This window comes from Carettochelys insculpta, chromosome 1, assembly GCF_033958435.1.
Source record: "Carettochelys insculpta isolate YL-2023 chromosome 1, ASM3395843v1, whole genome shotgun sequence".
Classification (NCBI taxonomy): Eukaryota; Metazoa; Chordata; order Testudines; family Carettochelyidae; genus Carettochelys; species Carettochelys insculpta.
Genome location: NC_134137.1, coordinates 228857314 through 228882343, shown reverse-complemented (window position 1 = coordinate 228882343; position 25030 = coordinate 228857314). Strand labels below are relative to the sequence as shown.

Sequence of the window (25030 nt, the reverse complement as noted above, 5' to 3'; positions counted from 1 at the left end):
CATCAGCTAACAACAGATGGGACTTTGATCTTCTCTTGATGGTCCACTTTCTCTTTCTTGTGTGGGTCTTTTGCATGGCTCAGTTCCTATTATTCTCTGGCCATCAAGTTGCTGCAGGCATCTGGTCGTCCAGACAGGCTGGCTGTGGGGACGAATTCCATTGCGCATACACTTTCCTCATGCACAGAAAACTCACTTCAGAGAAACCAATTTCTTTTACAAAGGAACAGCTAGGATTTCTTATGGTGTCTATAAATAATTTCTTACTAACTTGGAATACCTAATATAGATCTAGTCGCTGCTACAAAACAAAGCTTACAGAAAGTTACAGGACGTACTGGACTGAGTGGAGGCTTTATACAATACTTCCCTGGTATTCAAAACATTGAAAATCATCCTTAGCAGACCAACAGCTTCCTCAGCCAGATCTTTTAAACTCTTAGATGTAAATGATGTGGACCTGCTGATTTAAAATGTAGTCTAAATTTGGTAGCTGCTATTTCACATTCTTCAGGGATCCTAAATGAATGAAAATAATATGGTCACATGATATGACTTCATAACTATTTTCCCCTAATACAGAAGAGAAATGTTGGTTGAACACTTCTGCCTTTTCTTAGTAAAATTCCCAATTACTAGAAACATTTTTTCTGGTTAAACTCTTCTTCCTAGCTGATTTAGCTCATTACACTGGGTTTTATTTTGTTTGCACATTATAAATTTGATTAAGTTATGAAAACTTGTATCTCGGTTATCATTATTTTTATTTGTGTAATCAGTTCCTCTTTACTAGTTAGGGCAAGGTCTAATATAGAATTATCCCATGTGAAATTCAACACTGTTTGAGTTAGGACAATTGTAATCTTTACTACTTAGAAGTTCCAAGGATGACACCTCTAGAATATGTCATTCAGATTGACTCCCCCATGATCACACAACATTTCTCCTACACATTATATATAGGTGTATAAGAAGCCAACTGTTCTGTTCCCTCATGTGATTTGATGGTCCTTAGCATAGGCCAACTAATACCCTGTTTTGTGCTTTATATGGTAGCATGTGTCTTGTAACATGCTAACAGACCTGTCTGCAGGCCTAAAGGCCTTAAAGAGCAGCCTGCAGGCTTCAGAGATCAAGAATGGAAACTTCCATACCTGTGGCACAACCAAGTTCCCATCCCTATGTTACAGCCTGTTACAGCCTTGGACCTCATAAACATAAACGTGAGGTAGCCATATCAGCCATAACACCCGTGTTTAGACATTGGAGCCTAGAGAAACCAATAACCAGGGCAACCTTGGTTTCAGCCTCGTGAGAATGTTAAAAGTGGCGTTGAGCCAGTATTTGTACACCCAGTAAACATCTAAGGGATAAAATCACTGCGAGGTCCTGCCACTAGATGAGTTTCACTGGGAACTCTCTGCTTTGGGGGTGCCTCGGCCATTCTCCCAGCTGGAGCAGTGCCTGCTGCAGCCCTGATGAGAGGCACTTCAGGACTGGAAATCCCTGTGGCAGAAAGAGATGTAAACATGCCACATAGCCTCTTGTCCAGACATATATAACCTGTTTTGCTTAAGCTTGCTAAAGTGTGCCTTGTGAATGATTTGTAGTAGCTTGGAGCAGATAAGCTTAATAAAGTACAGTTATCCCTAATCAGCTTTGTGTTGAAGCAAGTCCAATAATCCTGTCTGCCCTTGGCCTGTGAGCTGATAGCATGTTGATCCCATAGCATTCAAGATAATTTTCTTCTGAGTTATCAATAAGTTGGACTCTTTTTTTTTTTGACAGTGTCATTCCTCATTCCCTTTTGCACATTTCGTCCTCCTTAAATGGGTTATTTCCATTGATTTTAACATTCCAGCCATGGGAAACATCCCAATGGGTTTGTTAATACCAGCTAGATCAAATTTATTTTCCTATCATTCATGTAACTGAAACTGAAGAATTTTTTCTCTTCATTTCTTTGGGTTCTTTGGTTAATTTTGTTCCCAACATCCCAATTTTTCGCTAACTTAACATTTATATCTTCCCTCTTTATACCCTCAACTTTTCTTGTTAGTTTAGTGTTTTCCTGACTACTTTAGGGAGCCTGTCACTGAGGAGATTGGTCCCTTTTCTACTGAGGTGAAGAGATGCAAAATATACAGGCACTCTTCCACCAGAAGGCTAATCAATGTTCCACAAAACTAAAAACTTGCACTGCTCACCTAGCCAGCATTTCACTTCCAGAATCTTCTGCCTTTCTTTCCTCATGAGACACAATGGATCTCAGACAAGATCGCTGAGATATTCTTCTTTAGCATGCTTTTGAGTTCCATGAAGTCATGTGTTATATTGTGTAAGATAGCCATCAATGCAGTAACCTATAAAGTACAAGCGTAAAGTAGGTAATTAATTTTATGGGTGCCTAACTGGAGCAACCAGATGCTTAATTTGCATAAGTTACTAGTACTCATCTCTGCAGCTGAATTTGAGAGTTATACTGTGACTATATGCAGAGCTGTAAAAATACAAAATATTCTGAAAAATCTCATTGACTTTCAGTTTATTAACTGTTTTCCAAAATGCTAATGTGTATCAAAATACATAGCCAGTTCAGGAGGCTGCATTAAAGTTGCAAATGGAGAGTGTTTTGGAGGACAGTGAGCATCTTGTAATAAAAATAGACCACAGTTACTTGAATTTTTAACTTTTTGTAAAAGGCTTGGAAGGAGGAACATGATCGGCTACTAGAGGAAGAGCGGCTAAAGGAAGAAAAGAAAGGAGAGAAGAAAGAAAAGTCTGGTGGTAAAAAGAAAGGACAAAGCAAGGAGATACCAGTGCCTGAAGACAGTAAGGGGTCTAAGACAAAAGCTTCCAAGGAGAAACCTAAAGATGAGCCAGCAAAAACACCTGAACTTGAGGAGCATAATACCCCTGCGCCACCTTCTGAGAAAACATATGAGGTGAGAAATTATATTACAGTGTCAAAGACAGCCTTGGTGAAAATGCGCCCCTGGGCAAACTTGTATTTTGGCACTCATATCCACCCTGGCCTGGTGCTCCCCATTTTCCTTGACACCCATGGATTCCCCAAATCCTATATTTGTCATCATGTGCCCCCTTTACTATCAACTCCTGCACCCTCCTGCATCCTGCCCCCTTTTACACTCTATTTCCTATACTGTGTTCCTGTACCACAACCTCCTGGATTTTGCCCCTTTCAGCCCAACCTCTTCACAGTGCCACCTTCGCCCCTAACTCCTACACTTCCCTTCCTCCTGCACCCGCAATCCCAGCCATGCACTGCCAGTGTGCCTACCACACCACATCCATGCCCAATTTTCTCCATCTCCTTTGGAAGGAACAGAGGTGTTGCTGGACAAGAGCCCTGGTGGCAGGGAGCAGGTGCCAGCTGTGAATCCTACAGATGGATGCCCCAGCTGGGGCCAGGCAGTGGCAGCTGGGATGGGAAACTGTTGGGGTAAAGAAGCCAATGGGAGCAGGCTGGGGCCAGGAAAACAGTGGGGGCACGCCACAGTGGCCAAGAGCTGGAAGCCAGGCAGAGGCCAGGAAGCCAGCGGGGTCTGGGCCAGGCTGCACCAGCCGAGAAGCCTCTGGGGAGCTACAGTTAGGGAGTGGGAGCTGTAGCCATGGTGGCTGAAGTGCTGTGGCCTGTGGGCAGCAGCCAGTGAGCAGCTGCTGCTGTGGCCCAGAGGGGGCTGATGCCCTGAGCAAAATCCTGCAGTGGGGCCACTGGACAGCAGGATAGCATTGACTTCTCCTCGTCCAGCAAATTCCCTGGTTTGGGACCCACTGAGGTCCAGTGGGTGCCAGAAGAGGGAGGTGCAGTTACATATGCATGCTCTTTGCAGGAAGCAATCTACAAGCACATAAGTCCCATCAGTGGCCCCAGCACAGTTCAGAAACCCAATTCTCTTAAAGCCAGCAATTATTTCAGGAACGCTTGTAATGCCCACCATCTTTGGATACATCACATTCCTGATGGCCTCATAAACCTCTGCCACAATACCCACAGTTGGTTTGCCAACCTCAATCTGGTTAGCCATGGACCTGTACTGGTCTGGGGTAGACAGTTTCTAGATGGCTACAGTTACCCACTTCTGAACTGATTTGGTGTCCTACATGTGGGTATCATAATGCTGGAAGACTGGGACAAGTGAATAGCAATTCTTCAAGTAGTGGCCCCGTGGGTACTCCATTTTGGGTGTTGGTGCATCCTCATGCCAGAACTTGAAGATTCTTCCATAGCTGTAGTTTGCCTGCACCATGCATGCTCAATTGCATCTCCTTGTGCTATCTGGCATGCACGCAGCATGGAGTCATTAGTTCCCTCTCTACCATCCTCAGCTCCAGACAGATCATCTCAACTGTCTACAAGAGGAGTTAGAGTTAGTTTGCCACTTAGTTGTTTACCCTAGTTAAATTCGTTATTTTTCCCTAGTTTTACTGTTCTACAAAGAGCAAATACAAATACAAAAAAGCCCTGTTGTTAGTTAGGTTAGTGTTAGTATTAGCTATTCCATCACCACTATGCTGGGCTCCCAGGCGTCAAGTGGTGTGAATCCTGCAAGGACCTTGTGCCTGTTTCCAACAGCCATGTGTCCTACATTAAGTGTCTGGGTGAGGGCCATCAGACATAATCCTGTGTTCATTGTTCCAGCCTGACAGCAAGAGCCTGCACGGACCAAGCAAATATGCTCAAAACTTTTCACTATGAGAAGCCCCTGCAGCCAGTGGTTCTGGACAAGCCACCCACTAAGGACTCGGCACCAAATATAAGGGTGTGGACCTTAAGCATCCCCCGGCTTCCTTGGGGTCTCCTGTGATGGCACCAGACCCATCCCAACCCAGTCCTGGCCTCCGGCGCTGTTTTTATGGGTTGTGCCAGAGGGCAAAGCCGCCACAGGCTCACCGGCACCATCTTTACTAGCATTGCCCAAATGAGCGTTCTCAGAGCCGAGGCATACATACTCTGCAGCAGTGCCATCGGCACCACTGGCACTGTCAGCTCAGTCGAGCCCAATTATGGCAAAGGCAGGGCACATTAAGCCCATGAAGATGGTGGCCCTCCCTTCAACATTGAGCTCTGCCCGCCAGTGGCCCCAGTCACAATCCCTGAACCGATTGGCATCACCTCGCAGAACCAGAGCTGAAACACAGCTCTGCTCCCGGGTGCAGGCTACTGCAACACCAGAGCGGCACAAGGCTAGTGACCCCTTGGGGCCCTCCACACTGAAGGTCTTGGCACAGAAGAAAACAGTGGCTGAGACAGCACCAGATAAACACGCCAGTTCTGTCATTGTCCCCTTGGCACCAACCCCTCTCTGAGGCTGCCTACTTCTCAATGCCTCTTCCATCACTCGGCATCATCATGCGCTTCCGGCACCACGCCCCTGACACCCGTAGACATGGCTCTGAGTGCCCAACTGTATTCCCTTCACAGCACTCCAGTCCAGCACATTCTGGGTGGCAAGATGTACTATCCACCATGCTGTACCTGCCTCTTCGGCCACTGTGGCTTACTCATTATTACTCTCATCCAGAGCAAGAGTTGCCCTTGTGGCATACCCAGTCTTCATGCTTACATGCCCAGTCTGCACCATCCAGTGCATCGGAAACTTGCCCGCCATCGCTGCGGCCATCCACTTCACCGTACCAACTGTCCTTGCACCTCAGCACCAAAGCAGAAGAAAAGGGATCCCCCTGCACCCTGCTTCCTCCTCGCCAGATGGTACAGTGCTCCCCTTATCACCCCCTCCTGTGGATGATGCCAGGTCCATCCAGAACCTCTTCTGACAGGTGACACAGGCATGGGACAAGGACACGCAGAAGGTGCCCATAAAACAATACCGGCTTCTGTTCACTGTGCAACCCCCTTCTTCATCCAGGGTGGCCTTACCAATGGACGAGGCCATAATGGACACAGCTTCAGTGCTCTGGCATACCCCAGTGTCCTTTGCCCCTACCAGCAAGCAAGTGGACAAAAAGTATTTTGTGGCATCTAAGGACACTGAGTTCCTATTAACAGACCCGCATCCCAACTCCCTTGTGTGGACACAGTCTGTAATTAGATTAGGTTATTTTGCTTGACCTCTGCCCAGCAAGAAATGAGACATTATGGGCCAAAAGGTTTACTCACCTAGCAGTCTTCTGCTTTGGGTGGTTAAGACCAATCTTAGACCTCAGGAGGCTCAACAAATATATCTTGTACAATTGTTTCAGGATGGTGACTCTCACTACCATTATTCTGACCCTGGACAAGAACAATTGGCTCTCAGCTCTCAACCTACAAGATGCATATTTTCATATCTCCATCCATCCAGCTCACAGATGCTTCCTCCACTTCATGGTGGGAAACACATACACATCACATAGAACTGGAAGGCATCTCAGGAAATCATTGAGTCAAGTTCCCTGCCTCCTTCACGGGATCAAGCACCATCCCTCTTTTAGGAAAAAAAAATCTATTTGGTACAGACCCCTGGCTTTCTCAAGGATTGAGCTCACAACCCTGGGTTTAGCAGGCTGATGCTCAAACCTCTAAGCTGTCCCTCCCCCTTCAGCCACTGTATTGGCACCAAGGGTGTTTTCCAAAATTCTGGTAGTTGTGGCCATCTACCTTCAACGACAAGGGGTCATTATCTTCCCCTGTCTGGACAACTGCCTTTTGAAGGGCCCATTGTTCCCTCAAGCCCAACACATGGTATACACCACCTTGCAGCTCCTGCTCAGTCTGGGTTTCCACATCAACTACAAGACATCTACGCTTCAAGCCACTCAGTCCCTGGAGTTCATAGGAGCACACATAAACACTGTCACTGCCATGGCTACTCTTCCTGTCCAGCGGTTTCACACCATGTGCAATCTCATTCAGGTAGTGCGTCTATCACCCACCAGTACAGTGCACACCTGCCTCAAGTTATTGGGACATATGGCCACTACCAGCCAAGTGGTCAGGCTGGCCAGACTCCATGTGTGCTGCCTTCAGTCGTAGCTAGCCTCTTGCTATGCCCTGGCCAGGACCCACTTTCAAAGATGGGGGACATCCTACCACATGTTCTTGCCTCTTCAATTGTGGACGTGCCTGAGCAATGTACTCACCACCGTGCACTTTCGCCAGCCACCACTGTCCATCACTCTGGCCATGTACACCTCCCTGCTGGGTTGCAGGATACATTTAGTTCCTCACACAGTGCAATGCAAGTGGTCATTCATGGAACAAATGCTTCATGTCAACCTTCTGGAGCTCCAGGCAGTCCGCTACTCCTGCAAGCATTTCCAGCAGTTTCTCACTCACAGGTTGGTCAATATTCTCACTGACACCACCACCTGCATGTATTACATCAATCGTCGAGTGGGAGTCCACTACCCATCCTTAAACGTGGAAGCCATAAAAATGTGGACATGGTGCATCTGGCATCAGGTCACCCCATTGCCATGTGCCTCCCTGGAGTCCTAAATGTGATGGCCGATACCCTCAGACAATCATTCACCAACCAACACAAATGAGAAATCAGTACAGCTGCCCTCAGCCAAGTATTTCATTTTTGGGGCCAGCCACATATAGATCTATTCACAACCAGGATCAACAGAAAATGCCATCAGTACTGTTTCAGAGTGGAACTCGGGAAACACTCCCTTGGGGATGCCTTTGCCATCATGTGGAACGCACCTCTGCTTTATGCATTCCCTCCCATTCCTTTAATCCACAAGCTGCTACTCAATGTTGGGCAGGACTGGGCCTACCTCATCTTGGTGGCCCCAGTATGGCAAAGATAAACCTGGAAACTTTACCTCTTTCAAATGTCAGTAGTGGCTCCTTATCCATTTCCTCCTTACCACAACTTTTTGTCACGGGACTTTGGCTGCATGCTTCACTTCAATCCTTCCAAGCTTCATCTCCACGTGCGGCTCCTTCATGGCTCCAAAATGCTGAAACCACCTACTCTGAAGGGGTGAACAGAATTCTTGTCAATACTAGACAACAGTCTATGCATAAATCCTACTTCTACAAATGGTGATGGTTCTCTTATTGGATGAATACCCATCATTCAATCCCTGCTAACACTGCACCCTTGCCTATTTCTTAAACTATTTACTGCACCTGTGTGAGTCAGGCCTGAGCCTTAGCACTGTCTGGGTGCATGCCATGACTTTGGAGGCATTTCACCAAGCAGAGAATGGATTCTTATGCCTTGCCCATCCCATTACGAAACTTTTTCTGACAGGCCTCCAAAATGCCTTCCCATCAGTTCACCCTCCGATCCACATTTGGGACCTCAATTATGTACTGCAGTGCCTTATGAAACTGCCTTTCAAACCCCCTGGTGACATGCTCCTGGCTTCACTTGGCTGCAAAAGTCTCATTTCTTGTGGCCAGTATGTTGGCTAGGCGAGTCAGGGAGCTCGCTGCCCTGATGGCTGAGACCCCATACACAGTCTTTACCAAGGATAGTTACTCTCCGACTTCGTCCGAAGTTTCTCCCCAAGGTTCCCTCACCATTACACATTAACAAACCTATTCATGTACCAGCGTTTGTCCCAAAGCCACACTCCAACCCTGCACATGTGGCGTGATGCACCTTGGAGGTCTGCCTGGCACTGGCCTTCTACATTGACCGTACATAGCCATGGCACAAATCTCCCAGAATTTCCCTACCTTTCGCAGAGCAGTCTAAAGGCCTGCCTGTCTCATCCCAACAACTCTCCCAGTGGATTTCTACCAGCATCTACACCTATTATGCACTCCATTGTAGGGAACTGCCAGGTGCCATCACCTCCCACTCAACCCCGGGCCATGTTTTCTACTAATGCCTTTCTCAAGAACATACCCCTCATTGACATTTGCAAGGCAACTACTTGGTCTTCCAGGCTACGTCTACACGTGAAGCCTACATCGAAATAGCTTATTTCAAAATAGGTTATTTCGATGAATAACATCTACACGTCCTCCAGGGCTGGCAACGTTGATGTTCAGCTTCGACGTTGCGCAGCCCAACATCGAAATAGGCGCAGCGAGGGAACATCTACACGCCAAAGTAGCACACATCGAAATAGGGATGCCAGGCACAGGTGCAGACAGGGTCACAGGGCGGACTAGCACTTCCCGGGCAACAGCTAGCCGCTCCCTTAAAGGGCCCCTCCCAGACACACTCAGCCTGCACAGCACGTGGTCTGAGGAGCCATAGGCACACAGACCCCGGGCGCCGCAGTCATGGACCCCCAGCAGCAGCAGCAGCAGCAGCAGCAGCCAGAGGTCCACCCAGCCCTCCCGGCAGTAGCAGGGCTTGCCCTGCTCCATGCCATGAGGGAGGCAGCTGAGCACCTCCTTGCTACACCGGAGAAGGAGCTGCCCCCAGGGCAGCAGGGCTCAACCCCCAACCCTGCAGCACCCCACCCCCACCCCCGCCTCACACGCCGGCGGCTGTGGAGCTACCCCACCAGCACCGACTGGTGGGAGCGGCTGGTGCTTGGGGAGTGGAACGACGACCGCTGGCTCAGGAACTTCAGAATGAGCCAGGAGACATTTATGGAGCTGTGCCAGTGGCTCACCCCCGCACTCAGGCACCAGGACACCGCCATGCGGCGTGCCCTCCCAGTGGAGAAACGGGTCGGCATCGCTGTCTGGAAGTTGGCCACTCCCGACAGCTACCGATCTGTGGGACAGCAGTTTGGTGTCGGCAAGGCCAACGTCGGGGCTGTCCTCATGGAGGTAAGAGAACACACGGTGGGAGGGCAGGGCAGGGGAGGGGGGCCCGGGTAGAGGAGGGCAGGAGAGGGGAGGGGAGGTCAGGGCAGGGCAAAGGAGGGGAGGGGAGGGTGGGGGAGGGCAGAGCAGGGCAGAGGAGGGGAGGGTGGGGGAGGGCAGGGCAGGGCAGGGCCACGCACACCCTGCTCACCCCTCATTGGTGCTGTCCCATGTGCTTTCTCTGCAGGTTGTGCGTGCCATCAACGCCATGCTCCTGCACAGGCTCGTGAGGCTGGGGGACCCAGATGCCACCATCACAGCCTTTGCCACCCTGGGCTTCCCCAACTGCTTCGGGGCTCTGGATGGGACTTACATCCCCATCCGCGCCCCGCATCACAGTGGAGGACGATACCTGAATCGCAAGGGCTACCATTCTGTGGTCCCCCAGGCCTTGGTGGACAGCCAGGGACGTTTCCAGGACATTTATGTGGGCTGGCCTGGCAGCACCCACGACTCCCAGATTTTCCGGAACTCGGGCCTGTGCCGCCGGCTGGAGGCGGGGACCTACATGCCCCAGCGGGAGATCCCTCTGGGGGACACCACCATGCCCCTCTGCATCATCACAGATGCGGCATACCCCCTCCGGCCCTGGCTCATGCACCCGTACACGGGCCATCTCTCCGCTAGCCAGAAGCGCTTCAACGAGCGCCTGAACCACGCGCACCAGGTGGTGGAGCGCTCATTTGGCCGCCTGAAAGGACGCTGGAGATGTCTCCTGACCCGCCTGGATGCGGGCCCCAACAACATCCCCCTGATTGTGGGTGCCTGCTGCGCCCTGCACAATTTGGTGGAGAGCAAGGGGGAGGCCTTTTTCCAGGGCTGGGCTGTGGAGGCCGGCAGGGCCGACATGCAGCCACCCGCTGCCCCCAGTCGGCAGGTGGACCCCGAAGGGACCTGGGTCCAGGAGGCCCTGTGGGCCCACTTCGATGATGAGGCCACGGGGTGAACTCTGCCAGGCCCCCCACTGCCCGCCCCTTCCTCCACCACACTCCTGCCCCAACGCCCACACCATGGAGCACCCAACCGCACCCCCCTCCCACTTTTCCTGGACAAATGACAGCACGCACTTGTGGCTGAACTTCAACTGCTTTTTCTTTGAGAACTTTTTTTTTTAACTATAAATATATAAAACAAGAACAAACTATATACAACATGTGGAACCAAAGTAATATGTACAAATAAAACAATAGTAAGAAAAAAGTGTCCTCATTAATAAAAAGAAAACCAGGGAGGATAAAGGGGAGAACTATTTACATGGGGGGGACGGGGCAAACGGGGGGCACAAAATAATAAGTTGAAACTATATACAAGGGGGGGTCCACGTCCCGGGCCCCTCGCCCCTAAAGTCCGGCACTGGGCGTGGGCGGCCAGGAGCCCCGCCGCGGCCGCAGCCCTGTCCAGGGCTGGCTGGGGGCGGGCCAGACCGGAAGATATGCCCGGCGAGTCTCAGCTGGCTCCAGGGGTCCCTCGGCGCTCCGGCCCTCGGCGGTGGGTGGCGGGGCAACGGCGGACGGGACGGCGACGGGCGGAGCAGCTGGTGGTGCAGCTGGTGGAGCAGGCACGTTGGGCGCTGCGGCGGCCGGCATGGCATGGGGGGCCAGGTAGTCCACCAGGCGGTTGAAAGTCTCCATGTAGGCCCCCCATGCCTCTTGGCGCCAGGCCAGCGCCCGCTCCTGCAGCTGCAGGTGCTGCTCCGCGACCTCTAGCTGCCGTCGGTGGATGGCCAGCAGCTGGGGGTCCGTCGCCGTCGGCTGGTGGTGGCGCGGGGTCCGCCGTCTAGCCTGCCGTGGGTTCGGTCGGTCCTCGGCCGAGGGGCTGGCCTGGAGCGATGGTCCCGGAGGGCTCTCCGGGACAACTGAGGCCTCGCCGGCGCTCTCTTCCGGTCCTTCTGATGGTGCAGGTGCGGGACACAGGAGAGGAGTGGGGGAAGAAGAATGGAGACAGGCGTTAGTGTGGGCCCCAAGCCATGGCCTTTGTCCCCCCAGCCCTGTGCTGCAGGTTCCCCATCCCCGTCCCCAGGAGATGCTGCTGTGATGGATGGAGTTCAGGGGTCCCCCTGCACTGCACCCCGTCCCCTGGTGGGAGTGACTCTCACTTCACTCCTCAGGGTCTGACAGCAGGAGAGGTTTCTTAGGCCAAAGATGCCCAGTTTCTCCCAGGAGTGACAGCACCAGCTGTCGGAAGAGACAGTCCTTCCAACCCGTCGTGGGGAGAAGACCCCAAGGGGTGCCCCTCTGGGATGCAGCTTTCCCCCTCCTCGGGCTGGCTGCCTTCCAGCTCTCCCTTCCCCTAGCCTCTACCTGTGGCCCCCACCCTCCCCCCCCCCAGTTCCAAGCCAGCTCGGCTCCTCCCTCCTCTTTGTTCAGGGCAGAGGTGTCACCTGCCAGCTGTTGCCCCAGGATCATCCTTTGCCCCTGGGAGCTATTCGGTTCTTGTTGCTCATATGTAGCCTGCGTCTCCCTTTTGCACTCCCCCCACTCCATCACATCCTGCTGCTGCTGCTGTTGCTGCTGCTGCTTCTGTGGGGTGTCTCACCCCCTCCTCCCGGGGGCCCCTCGAGGTTCTGCTCCCCCCTGCCCCGGGGATGGGGCATGGCACTGTCGTGCGGGGTGGGCGGGGGGCAGGGGCTGATGCACTGCTGTGAGGGCCATGGCCCTGCTGTCCTTGGGGCCATGGCCATGTGAGCATGTGGGGGGCCCTGGACACATATCTATTACCCCCCGCCCCTCAAGCCCAGGGTTGTACACCAGAGGAGGGTACATACCTGTCGGTCCACTCCCACAGTCCGGAGATCCCCGGGGGGCGGAGGCCCGGCTGCTGCTCCGGGATGGCAGGAGGAGGATCTGCAGCCCGGATTCTGTGGAGGAGGAGCCCCCCTCCTCCTCCTCCTCCTCCTCCTCCTGCCGCGATGTCCCGGGGGTGGGCTCTGGGGGGGGCCCCCGGGGTGCGGGGCTTACCTCCGGGGCGGACTCTGGCTGCAGGGCCTGCTGGGGCTCGTCGGCCAAAGTATCAAGGGTGGCCGGAGGGGAGGAGGTGTGCTGGGGGCCCAGGATGTCCCTGAGCTCCCTGTAAAAGGGGCAAGTGACGGGGGCGGCCCCAGATCGGCTGGCCACATCCCGGGCCCGGGAGTAACCCTGCCGCAGCTCCTTCACCTTACTCCTGACGTGATCAGGAGTGCGGGCAGGGTGACCCCGGGCAGCCAGGCCGTCGGCCAGCCGAGCGAACGCATCCGCGTTCCACCTCTTGCTCCCCATTACCTGGAGCACCTCCTCCTCGCTCCAGAGCCCCAGCAGGTCCCGCAGCTTGGCCTCCATCCAGGAGGGGCCCCGCTGCCGCTTGCCAGCCTGGCTGCCCTTCTGGCTGGGCTGGCTGCCCTGGCTCCCCTTGTGGGGGGTCCCCTGGGGGCGCTGGGGGTGCTGCCAGGCAGCCATCGCAGCTGGGTGGGTGGCTGAGGGATGTGCAGGCTGGCCGCATGTCTGGGCTGCCGCCTGCACGTTCCCTCAGCTTCCTGCACAGGAAGGGAGGGGGAGGGGACCTTTAAGGGGCCGCTCCATGCGGCCACCTTTGAGCTGAGGGGCTGGAGAGAGCGTCTCTCAACCCCTCAGCTGATGGCCACCATGGAGGACCCGGCAATTTCGACGTTGCGGGACGCGCAACGACTACACGGTCCCTACTTCGACGTTGAACGTCAAAGTAGGGCGCTATTCCTATCCCCTCATGGGGTTAGCGACTTCGACGTCTCGCCGCCTAACGTCGAAGTTAACTTCGAAATAGCGCCCAACGCATGTAGCCGTGACGGGCGCTATTTCGAAGTTAGTGCCGCTACTTCGAAGTACCGTGCACGTGTAGACACGGCTCCAGTAACACATTTGTGCAGCACTACTCTCTCTTTTCTACCATCACTACTATTCAAGTGGCCAAACTGTGTTGTCTACTGTAGTAGTGACTGAGCTCCAAACCCACCTCCACTCTGTGACTAGTGCTTGCTAGGCACCTAGAGGGAAGGACCCAAGGGGACACTATTTGAAGAGGAACTTACTCACTTTATGCAGTAACAATGGTTCTTCCAGATGTGTGTCCCCAGGGGTGCTCCACTTCCCTCCCTCCTTCCTCTGCTTTGGAGCATCCTGCTCTATTTGTCAGATAGAGAAGGAGCAGAGGAGCCCAGGCCATGTGCACACCAGATAACACAAGAAGGAGCTACTGCACGTGTATGGTGCAGGAAAACTATGGCTGTGGAAAAATTTCCAAGTGCTTGCACAATTACGCACTGACACCCAGAGTGGAGCACCCACAAGGGCACCCATCTTGAAGAATCATCATTACTGCACAGGGTGAGTAACTTCCTCTTCCAGAAAAAAACTTCATGCAAAAGCAGTATAACTACTACTGGTCATCCCAGGAGCGCATGGCAATGTGACCCCTCCCGTCTGTTTTGTGACTCTGTTCTGCAAGCAACAGACTACATATGTAGAATGTACAGCTGATGCAACATGCTTGAACAGCATTGCCTGAGCCATGGCTTACACTTCCATAGTTGCCCTTGAGAGGTGCCTTTGGAGGTCAAAAACTGCTGTTCAGATGTCCACCATTTTGGAGATTATCTGCCTTATTTCTGAAATAGGACTGAAAAACTGAGTAGGAGAAATGCTGATCATCTGCGGGCAGAGGACAGACACAAAATGGTTTACTGCACAAAAAACTTTGATTCAGCTCTCACAGGATGAAAAAACAAGTTCTTCCATAAGCATCCATGAACAAAACTATGGAGCATCAACAACTACTGAGGGTGCTAGGAATCCTAGAAAATAATGGCATTAGATACAAAGAAGCTAAAGGTCTGACTTTAGTCTGTGTCATGGAATATGGATATGTTAGCGCATTCATGAAGCCTGGGTTTCCAGTGCAGCATGGGTGCTGAAGTGTGAGCTTAGAAACATTGAATTCATAGATGCGAGTCAGGCAGACTCAAGTTTACTGTGTTGTGTAGACATATCCTAAGTATCAGGTGCTAACGGTCTTCTGCAGCCATTGTCTGAAATCCTCGTAACACAATGCAGACCTGCTACTGTAGATAAGTCACACTCCATGCCATTTTGTATTCATAGATATTTTGGATAAGATCTTGAAAACAAAAGTCCTGTCGTCTTCATGTGGATATTAAAGTTTCTGTAGCTCTCTCCATCATAACAACAGTTTCTCTCCAGCTGTGTCTATGCTCTTTCGAAAGAGGCATGCAAATGAGGGGAATTGAAAATGCAAATACAGCACAGATTTACATATCTGACATCTCATTTGCATATTCTTTCAAAAGAGCGTCTTTCGAAAGAGGAAAAGTAGTGTAGACATGGTTCTTTCGAAAGTAATCCCCATCTTTGAAAGAACACTTCTTCCAATTTTTTTCTGTTTTTAGGAAAAAGGGTTCTTTTAAGATGGCAATTACTTTCAAAAGAGCCACATCTACACTGCTTTTCTTTTTTCGAAAGAATATGCAAATGAGGTGTCAGATATGTAAATATGCACCTCATTTGCATTTTCAGTTTCCCTCATTTACATGCCTCTTTTGAAAGAGGAATGCTAGTGTAGACATATCCTCCATGTGCTTGGCCAGAATTTCTCTTTCCTTCCTGTTCCGTGATGAGCAAACAACCTATCCATCATACCTGAACCACAGGGATGGTTGCATATCAGTGAAGAAGAGATTTTATATGTTCATATAGGGCCAAATTCTGTTTTCCCTTGAAACCAGACACCCCTATTAATAATAAGAGGGTTGTGCAAGGTATAATAGAGAATAATTTTCCCAACAGTTTGTTAAAGTCATTTAAAAGTAGTATCAGTGTCAGCAATCTGCTATTTCCTATGCCACGATCTAACAAATCTATATGTTAATCATTGCATAATAACTTTTAATGGCTGAACAAAATAACAGAAAACAGCAGTCTTGCTTATCTGTCATCTGCTTCCTTCATGTCTTATGCCTTTCAATCCACACAGTCTGGAATTTCTTTTTCCAGTTTCTTGGCTACAACCTGGGGGAGGATCTCATTCAAGTTTCAGGTACCAGTCAATATCTTTTCCCCACTGATGGAGGACAGATCCAAGTAGAAAAGATAACATTTGAAAAAGGTGACTATTCCTTCCTTTGTATTTCATTCCATTTTATTATTGATTGATGAGCTGGATGTGCAAATGAAAACAATATTTGTCAAGCAGGACATCAGTTAAAGGCTGTTGAGAACTTGTATTGCTGTTATGCTTGTAAAACTGATTAGATCATCCCTATTCAGTGTCAGAATTCTGACTATTCTCAGTTATAATAATGTTCTTTTCACATCTCTGTATTAAATTAGTGATTTCTTATGCAGCCTGGAGAATAGTTTCTGATTGCATTGTATTTCTGTGTTATCATAATGTTGATACTTTGTTATATTTTTAACAATTGTTGGATAGCCAGAGAATGTGAACATTTAGAAATGGAGACCAGGTGGGTCCCGTTTAGTCCATCCATTAACGACAGGTCATGACTGTGCCCTATCTTACATGCTCCAGTAATTTCTCCCATTTAAATGTCCCAAGAAATGGGGCTTCTACAACCTCCTTTGCAAGAGTATTTCACATCCTAATAGTTGTGACTGTGAGTAAGGTATTTCTGATATTCAGTTTAAATTTTCCTGGTTTTTATTTTGTACTACTATTCCTACTAAGCAATTTGACTTACCTAATTTCTCTTTTGGACTTGTTGGCATTATTAATCTGCAAGTGCAGGCACAATAGCTAGTCATTTACAAATGGTTTGTATTTGCTTGTTTTCAGGGGCAACTTTGGTAAAAGCAAAGGTGGTAAAGGATCACCACAGTTTCTTCATTCATATCACAGACCCCAAGAAAAGTTTGATAGAACATGAGGGAGAAGAAATGAGCAACTCTTTGGAAGGACAACAGAGTGAGTCAGGTCAGTGGGTCACCATCTTTGTTATAAGAGTAACCATCTAAGATAGTCCAGTAATTAGATGCAAGGCAAGAGGAGTAGCAAGTAATGAAAGAATTATTTTGATTTCTGTTTATAATACCAGGAAAATAAAGTCAGTTTAATGAAAATAGATAAATGTGCTCTACTGAAGAATGGCAGGATGAATTCATGGCATGTCTATACTTACCCACGTATTGACGTTCCGGAGGTCAATCTTCAGGGGTTCAGTTAAGCATGTCTGGTAGGGATGTGCTAAATTGAACATTGAGGGCGTTCCCATCAACTCTGATACTGTTCTCAGTTGATCTCCCACTGCAGAGACTGCACCAAAGTTTGAATCAAGGTACATCGACTCCAGCTACGCAGTTAATGTAGCTGGAGTTGTGTGTCTTAATTCAAACTTATCCCCTAGTGTAGACATTGGCTCACTTTATTGGATGTTGTCTGAGAAGACTGGAACGAAATCAAACCCAGAGTGAATGTCTAGTTTTACTTTCTGTAAGATGCTGAATAATTTATTGCTCTCAATGCCACTTATTGGCTACGTCTACACATGAAGCCTACATCGAAGTAGCCTATTTTGATGTGGCGACATTGAAATAGGCTATTTCGATGGATAAAGTCTACATGTCCTCCAGGGCTGGCAACGTCGATGTTCAACATTGACGTTGCACAGCACCACATTGAAATAGGCGCTGCGAGGGAATGTCTACACGCCAAAGTAGCACACATCGAAATAAGGGTGCCAGGCACAGCTGCAGACAGGGTCACAGGGCAGACTCAACAGCAAGCCGCTCCCTTAAAGGGCCCCTCCCAGACACAGTTGCACTAAACAACACAAGATCCACAGAGCCGACAACTGGTTGCAGACCCTGTGCATGCAGCATGGATCCCCAGCTGCAGCAGCAGCAGCCAGAAGCCCTGAGCTAAGGGCTGCTGCCCACAGTGACCATAGAGCCCCGCAGGGGCTGGAGAGAGAGCGTCTCTCAACCCCTCAGCTGATGGCCGCCATGGCGGACCCCACTATTTCGAAGTTGCGGGACGTGCAATGACTACACGGTCCCTACTTCGATGTTGAACGTCGAGGTAGGGCGCTATTCCCATCCCCTCATGGGGTTAGCAGCTTCGACGTCTCGCCGCCTAACGTTGATGTTAACATCGAAATAGCACCCAACACGTGTAGCCGTGACGGGCGCTATTTCGAAGTTAGTGCTGCTACTTCGAAGTAGCGTGCACGTGTAGACACGGCTATCCAGTGCAACAGCATAAGTAGAATGAATGTGGAATAGTAACATAGAGAGAGCTGTTTTAGTCTGTACGCCAGCAAAACAAAGTAGCAGAAATGTAGCACTTTAAAGACTAACAAAATTATTTATTTTGTGATTTATTCTGTCCCATGAAAGCTCATCACCGAATAAATCATTTTGTTAGTCTTTAAAGTGCTACATTTATGCTGCTTTGTTTTGTTAGAATGAATGTGATACGTTGTAGCTATTATTCTGCCTAGTACTTTACTTGAAATTGCATTGGCCTGATGCATGCCTACACTACGTCCTATCTGGAGCCCAAAGAAGCTGTAGGGAGTGCTCCTTACTGGTGTAACAGCCGTTAGCGGGGCATTACAAACTGGCCTAAAATAGAGCAGCCTTAATTTTTCTTACAGGCTGAAGCGTCCCTGGCTGTTCTAGGAGTCAGGGAACACAAAGTAGGCCTGCAGCATCTTTACCTTCACCTGCTCAGGTGTTCAGCAGGTCAGTGCTCTGGCACACTTGAAGATCTGAGCATAACTGAGCACATGGCCAGTTGGCTGGCTTGATCACCATGCAGTTTGTTCTGCACAACAGCAGGCATTTGAAATGGTCTCTCACGGTCTTCTTATCAATAAATTAAGCATATACAACTTAGATGGGGCCACTATAAGGTGGGTGCAGAACTGGCTGGATAACCATTCTCACAGAGTAGTTATTAATGGTTCGCAGTCATGCTGGAAGGGCATAACAAGTGGGGTTCCACAGGGATTTGTTTGGGTCCAATTCTATTCAATATCGTCATCAACTATTTAGATATTGGCATAGAGAGTACACTTATTAAGCTTGCAGATGATACCAAGCTGGGAGGGGTTGCAGCTGCTTTGGAGGTTAGGCTCATAATTCAAAATGATCTGGAAAAACTGGAGAAATGCTCTGAGGTAAACATGATGAAATGTAGTAAGGATAAATGCAAAGTACTCCACTGAGGAAGAAACAATCCGCTTCATACATATAGAATGGGAAGCAACTGTCTTGGAAGGAGTACTGCAGAAAGGGATTTAGGGGTCATAGTGGACCACAAGCTAAATATGAGTCAACAGTATAATCCTGTTACAAAAAAAGCAAACATGATTTTGGGATGCATTAACAGGAGCGTTGAAAGCAAGGTATGAGAAGTCATTGTTCCACTCAACTCAGCACTCACTACGTCTCAATTGTAGTATTGTGTGCCGTTCTGGGCACTACATTTCAAGAAGAATGTGGAGAAATTGAAGAAGATCCAGAGAAGAGCAATAAGAATGATTAAAGCTCTAGAGAAGATGAGCTATGAGGGAAGACTGAAAAAACTGGGCTTGTTTAGTTTAGAAAAGAGAAGACTTGGAGGGAATAGCAGTTTTCAGGTACCTCAAAGAGGGTTACAAGGAGGAGGGAGAAAAATTGTTCTCCTTGGCCTCTGAGGATGGGACAAGGAGCAATGGGCTTAAACTGCAGCAAGGGAGGTTTAGATTAGACATTAGGAAAAATTTTCTAACTGTCAGGGTGATTAAATACTGAAATAAGTTACCTAGGGAGGTTGTGGAATCTCCGTTGATGGAGATACTTAAGAGCAGATTAGATAGACACCTGTCGGGGATGGTCTAGATGGTGTTTGGTCCTGCCGAGAGGGCAGGGAACTGGATTTGATGACCTCTTGAGGTCCCTTCCAGTTCTAGTGTTCTCTGATTCTAAGATGTTGTGTAACTGTAATACAGACTATAGTTTCTGTGTCAGGGTGGTGGAGAAAGGAGGCAGAGATTGTGTCAACAGACAATGAGGAACTAAAGGGTAGAGACTCTGGTAGAGGTTTGAAGGGAAAATAAAAGCATTAGGCAGAGAGAAGGACAGTAGGGAAAAGAGTAATGGGTTAGAAGAGGACATATCTGGAGAAGCGTCGTGATCGGGGGCCATAAGAACTTTTATATTTCTTTTTTGGTCTGTGTTGCTCATATAGCTGTGCAAATAAAACCATGCAGAAGTCTATAAATCTGTGATAGTATCTGAATGTAGCATGCTGCTAGGGCACTTGTGATCCCAAAATGTGATTTCCTTGTTCCACTCTTGTGGGGAGCATGGTTGCACAACCAATGGACCGTGGATTTTTTGCATTTAGTGCCTCCACCTAGTGGCCAGGTGTGTGAACTAATAAATAACTATGATCTGTAAGACAGGTGTGGCCAACCCACAGCTCTTGAGCCACAAGCAGAAGCAGCTCTTTGAGCAGTTAAATGCAGGTCCTGCTTGGAGGCGCACAACAGGAGTGTCGTTCACCACTCTGCACATGCACCCCAGAGCTTGGTGGGAGAAGTGCATGGTGGCAGTGGCAGCAGCTCCAATGAGTTGCCAGCCTTGAGTTTGAGTGGGGGATGGGGGGTACCTGGATCTGGGGGAGGGGGAGGGCATTGGTTCAGGTGGGGGAACAGGGGGTGCCTGGTTCTGGAAGAGGGAAGGGAAACTGGGTTAGAGCAGAGGGCTGGAGGTGCCTGGATCTGGGGGACCAGAAGGGCATTGAGACACATATCTATCTGTCTATCTGTCTATCTATCTATATCTGTAGCTAGATAGATAGACAGATAGATAAAAATATGTAATTCCTGGTTCTTTGCAGTCTATCCACATGGCTCTCTGCACTCTATCCATGGCTCTGAGGCTATGTCTAAACTACAAAATAAAGTCAAATTTATTGAAATCGACATTTTACCACTAGATTTTATAAAGTCGAAGATGAGTGTCCACAAATGTCTAGAAAGTCAACATAAGGTGCCTCCAGTGCCTTAGCCACATTCCACTGCAACAGCAATGCATTCTGGGTACCTATTCCACAGCGCCTGTTGCCCCACTGCCTTCTGGATTTTTGTGCCAGTGGGTTATGGCAAAAAATGTGCCGTAAATGCTTCCCAAAGCCTGCCCTGGCTCATGCCGCTGAATGGTGTTAGCATGGATCCTGAACAGCTTATAGCTGTGGCACAGTGTTTTACAACCATTTCCCGAAGTGTCATGCAGTATTTAATTAGACAAAGCTAGTGAGCGGTTGAGGTGGATGAGGATGATTTGGATGATGATATTGGAGAACTGGAGATCAGGAATGCAGAGATGCTGGCTGCTCTCCATACATTGCTTGCAGTGGAGCACCAGTTCTGGAGATGTGAAACCAGCTCACACTGGTGGGATCACATCATTTTGGAGGCCTGGGATGACCAACAGTGGCTGCAGAACTTCTGCATGTGAAAGGCCACTTCCATGGAACAAGTTGATTTTCTGTCCGCCACCCTGAAGCGCAGCACTACCAGAATGAGACCTGCTTTGACAGTTGACAAGCAAGTGGCAGTTGCTCTGTGCAAGTTTGCAATGTCTGACAGCTACTGGTCAGTGGAAGATCAATTTGGAGTGAGCAGATATACAGTGGGAGGCACAGTGGTGCAAGCAGCCAATGCAATCTGTGACCGTCTCATGCAGAAGACTGTGAACCTAGGAAATGTCCAGCACATATTAGATGGCTTTCCTGCCATGAGGTTTCCTAACTTCAGTGGGGCGATAGATGGAAAGCACCTCCCCATCCTGGCCCTGCACCACCTGGCTTCTACATAAACTGCAAGGGATACTTCTCAGTGGTGTTGCAGGCATTGACAGATCACAAAGATTGTTTCCCTGACATCTGCGTGGGATGGTTGGAAAAGGTGCATGATGCACACATATTTAGAAATTCAGGTCTGTACAGAAAGCTCCAGGATGGGACTTTCTTCCCAGACCAGAAAATCAAGATTGTCAGTGTGGAGATGCCTTTATTGTTACTGGGCAACCTTGCTTACCGTCTGTTTCCTTGGCTCATGAAGCCATACACCAGCACCTTGGACAACTAGGAGCGCTTCAACTACAGGCTGAGCAAGTGTAGCATGGTGGTGGAATGTGCCCATTTAAAAGCCAGATTCATGTGCCCTCTAACCCATTTGGACCTTTACCAAACCAACATCCCAACCCCCACACCCTGTGCTTTCAGCATGCTATATTCTCCATAACATTTGCAAATCCAAGGGGGAAAATTTCATGCCAGCATGGATTGCAGAGGCAGATACCCTTGGCAGTGCTTATGCGCAGCCAGACCCAAGGGTATTCAGCAATGCACATGCAGAAGCAATGACAATCAGGGAGGTTTTGAAATACAGCTTTATGAATGAGCAGACAGCCTCATGAATCTGCTGCGTTTTACTATTGTGATGCCATCCTCATCTCCCACAGTGATGTGTGCTTGACCTTTATGAAAGCACCTCCAACTGCACCCCACCCCGTTTGAACCAATAAATGATGCTGTGATTTTCACAAAGCATTCTTTTTATTTGGGGGAAGAGTTAAGGGGTATGAAAAAGAAGGGAATCCTGTTATCACATGTGGTGGAAAGTGAGCCTTTTGCACTGTGGAGAGGTCCTGGTATGGGGTGCAAGACTGTCCTTAGCTTCTGCCTTCCCCACCCCATGTTCAGGGCCCCAGCCAGGAGGGCAAGAGCCATATCAAGGGAAGGCCAGGCAACAGGATGAGGCTGCATAATGAGTCCTGTCGTGGGTGTCTCTCTGCAGCTCTATCATGGAATGCAGGATGTCAGTTTGCTCCCTAACAGTCATCAGGAGCTCTGCCGATTCCTGGGTTCCTGGACTGGAGCATGTGTTTTTGTCAGTGCCTCATGCTTTGTTGGCACTGCTGCGTCCACTTTCAGTCAGCAGCAGCTTTGGGTCGCTCCCTGTCGGCCTTTTCATGTTGCTGCAGGATGAAGTCCTGTTTGGATCTTTTTCTTTCACCTCATCACAGCAACCTTGTCTCCTCCACTTACGCTGCCTTTTGAAGACAGTGAAAGTCAAAATTTAGATACAATTTTTAAATGTGACACACAGCACTTACCCACAGAATGAGTGGGTCTCTGTTTGACAATCACTGCAACTTTAATTTTCTGCAGCCACTTTTGATTTCTTAAAGATGAGAGTGAATCAACCTCTTCAGAACAGAAGCTATTAGTTATCCAGACCATTTCATTGCAGACTTAGTTAAATCTTGGCAGCTTAAGGACGGCGGGGCGGAGAGGGCATTCAACAAAGCCCTGTAAACTGTAAAGTTTGGGAAAAACTTTCATGGCAGCTCCTCATAAATCCTGTGCAGAGGAAAAGCCATTTAAATCAGGGAAAGCTGGTGCTGGACATGCCAGTGTCTGGGAGCAGGGTCCACATAGCCCGGCAGCCCTGTGGTGGGGGAGAAGGGGTTCAAGCCCGTCAGCTGCATGGCGGGATGGAAGGAGGTGGTAAGCACTGTAAAGAGTAAAACACAGAAAAAAACTTCTTGTTGGCTCTTCATAAATACTTTGCAGCCATATGGTTACAGTGGGGAGCTGGGGAGTCCTCCAGTAGTGTGGTGGGAGGGGAGAAGGCCAGGAGAACCTGCCAGCCGTGCAGAAGTGGGGAGGCAGAAAGCCGGCCAGCCACATGATGCAACAGGGCAATCCTGGGAAATTTAAACTGCCTTAAATAATGTTAGGAGACAAACTTTAATGAAACTTTTTGTACGCCCTCTAAGTTGCCAAAAGAGACATCAGCCCCATAAGAATAACAGAGTGAAAAAAGAAAATGTGCTCATGCTGTGTAAACACATGGCTGGAAAATTCACCAGAACACTGGTGCCAGGATACCAGATCACTTACTGGTTGCCTGGTGTGGCAAGGTGTGCCATTGTGGAATCCTCAATAAATCAGTCCTCCCCAGAAACCTTCTGCAAAAAATAAAAATGTACTTGGCTGAGACCTTTACACAGATCTCCAAAAAGGGTAAGTGGTCCATCTCCAGAAGTATTAACAAGATGTTCTAAGGAGCATAGATACACTACGTCTGACCTGCAACCTACTTGTAGCAGTTTAAAAAAATATGCTGAACAGAAGTAAACTTATACCCCAACCCAGCCGCAACCCCCATGTAGAATTAAAAAAAAATATGCTCACCAGAAGAGCCCTCTTCAGCACTGCTGGACCCTGGAGTGTCACGTGTCAGTGAGGAGACTGACTCCAGGGTGACAAAGAGCTCCTGGCTGGTACAATCCGCTTCCTTGGGTGCCTGCTGACTGTTGGCTTCCTCCTCATCATATGCCTCAAATTCCTGCTCACCCTCTGAACTCTCACTGGAGACCAGAGGACGGTCTCCTCAGGTGTCCATGCTACCAAGAATGGCGTGGAGCTGCTCATAGTAGTGACACCTCTTGGGAGATGACCCAAATGTCTTGTTGGCTCCTCTCATTTCATGATAACTCTGCCTGAGCTCCTTTATTTTGAGCCAGCATTGCTGAGCATCCTGGGTGTACCCTTTTTCAATCATGCCCCTCAAAATCTTGTCATAAATGTCCACATTTTATTTGCTGATTCATAGTCAGTACAGATTCTTCACCCCACAAAGAAATGAGATCCAGGACCTCTTTATGACTCCATGCTGGAGCTCTTTTGTGACCCTGAGAAATCAGATTAGAAGAACCCTGAGAAATTATGATGGCTAGATGCAATGGCTGGCTCCTGATGTTCTCCTAGGTGTCCTATCCACACTGGTCAGAAAAAAAATGAATTCAAATTCCTGGGCTTCCTGTTACCTACTTCCTGTGCACCTGGAGAGCAGCGAAGATGAAAGCAGCTAGAACGGACACCTGTGAGACATTGTGGGATACCTTTGGGACACCTCTGAAGGCCAATAACATTGATTTAAAATAAAGCTGTTTCCATACTAGTATTAATTTGACCTTTTAAATTCAAACCTGGCATTACACCACATCAGAGGGAAAGGGCAAGAAAGTTGATCTTAGTGCCCCTTAAAATCGACCTAATGGTATTTGCAGTTAAGACAGTCACATTGTTAAATTGAGCTAAGTGCCTTAAAATTGACTTTATGCTCTAGTGTAAAGATAGCCGTAGTCCTTAACTGGTGCACCACCCGCTGTAGGGTATTTTAGAAGTACAAAAAATAAAGGAGTAACTGATAAGCAGTGTTTTCTTTTAGGAAACAGG

The 25030-nt window shown here is 49.0% G+C and overlaps 1 protein-coding gene across 1 annotated transcript in view; it reads left to right on the top strand.

The window, feature by feature from the left end:
- Window positions 1-25030, top strand: part of SPAG17 (sperm associated antigen 17) — a 232801-nt gene that overhangs the window by 140640 nt on the left and 67131 nt on the right. Inside the window, exons 20-22 of the mRNA XM_074983588.1 lie at window positions 2703-2945; window positions 15769-15880; window positions 16568-16705. Of these exons, the coding sequence (XP_074839689.1) occupies window positions 2703-2945; window positions 15769-15880; window positions 16568-16705 (493 nt within the window). The remainder of the gene's footprint in view (window positions 1-2702; window positions 2946-15768; window positions 15881-16567; window positions 16706-25030) is intronic.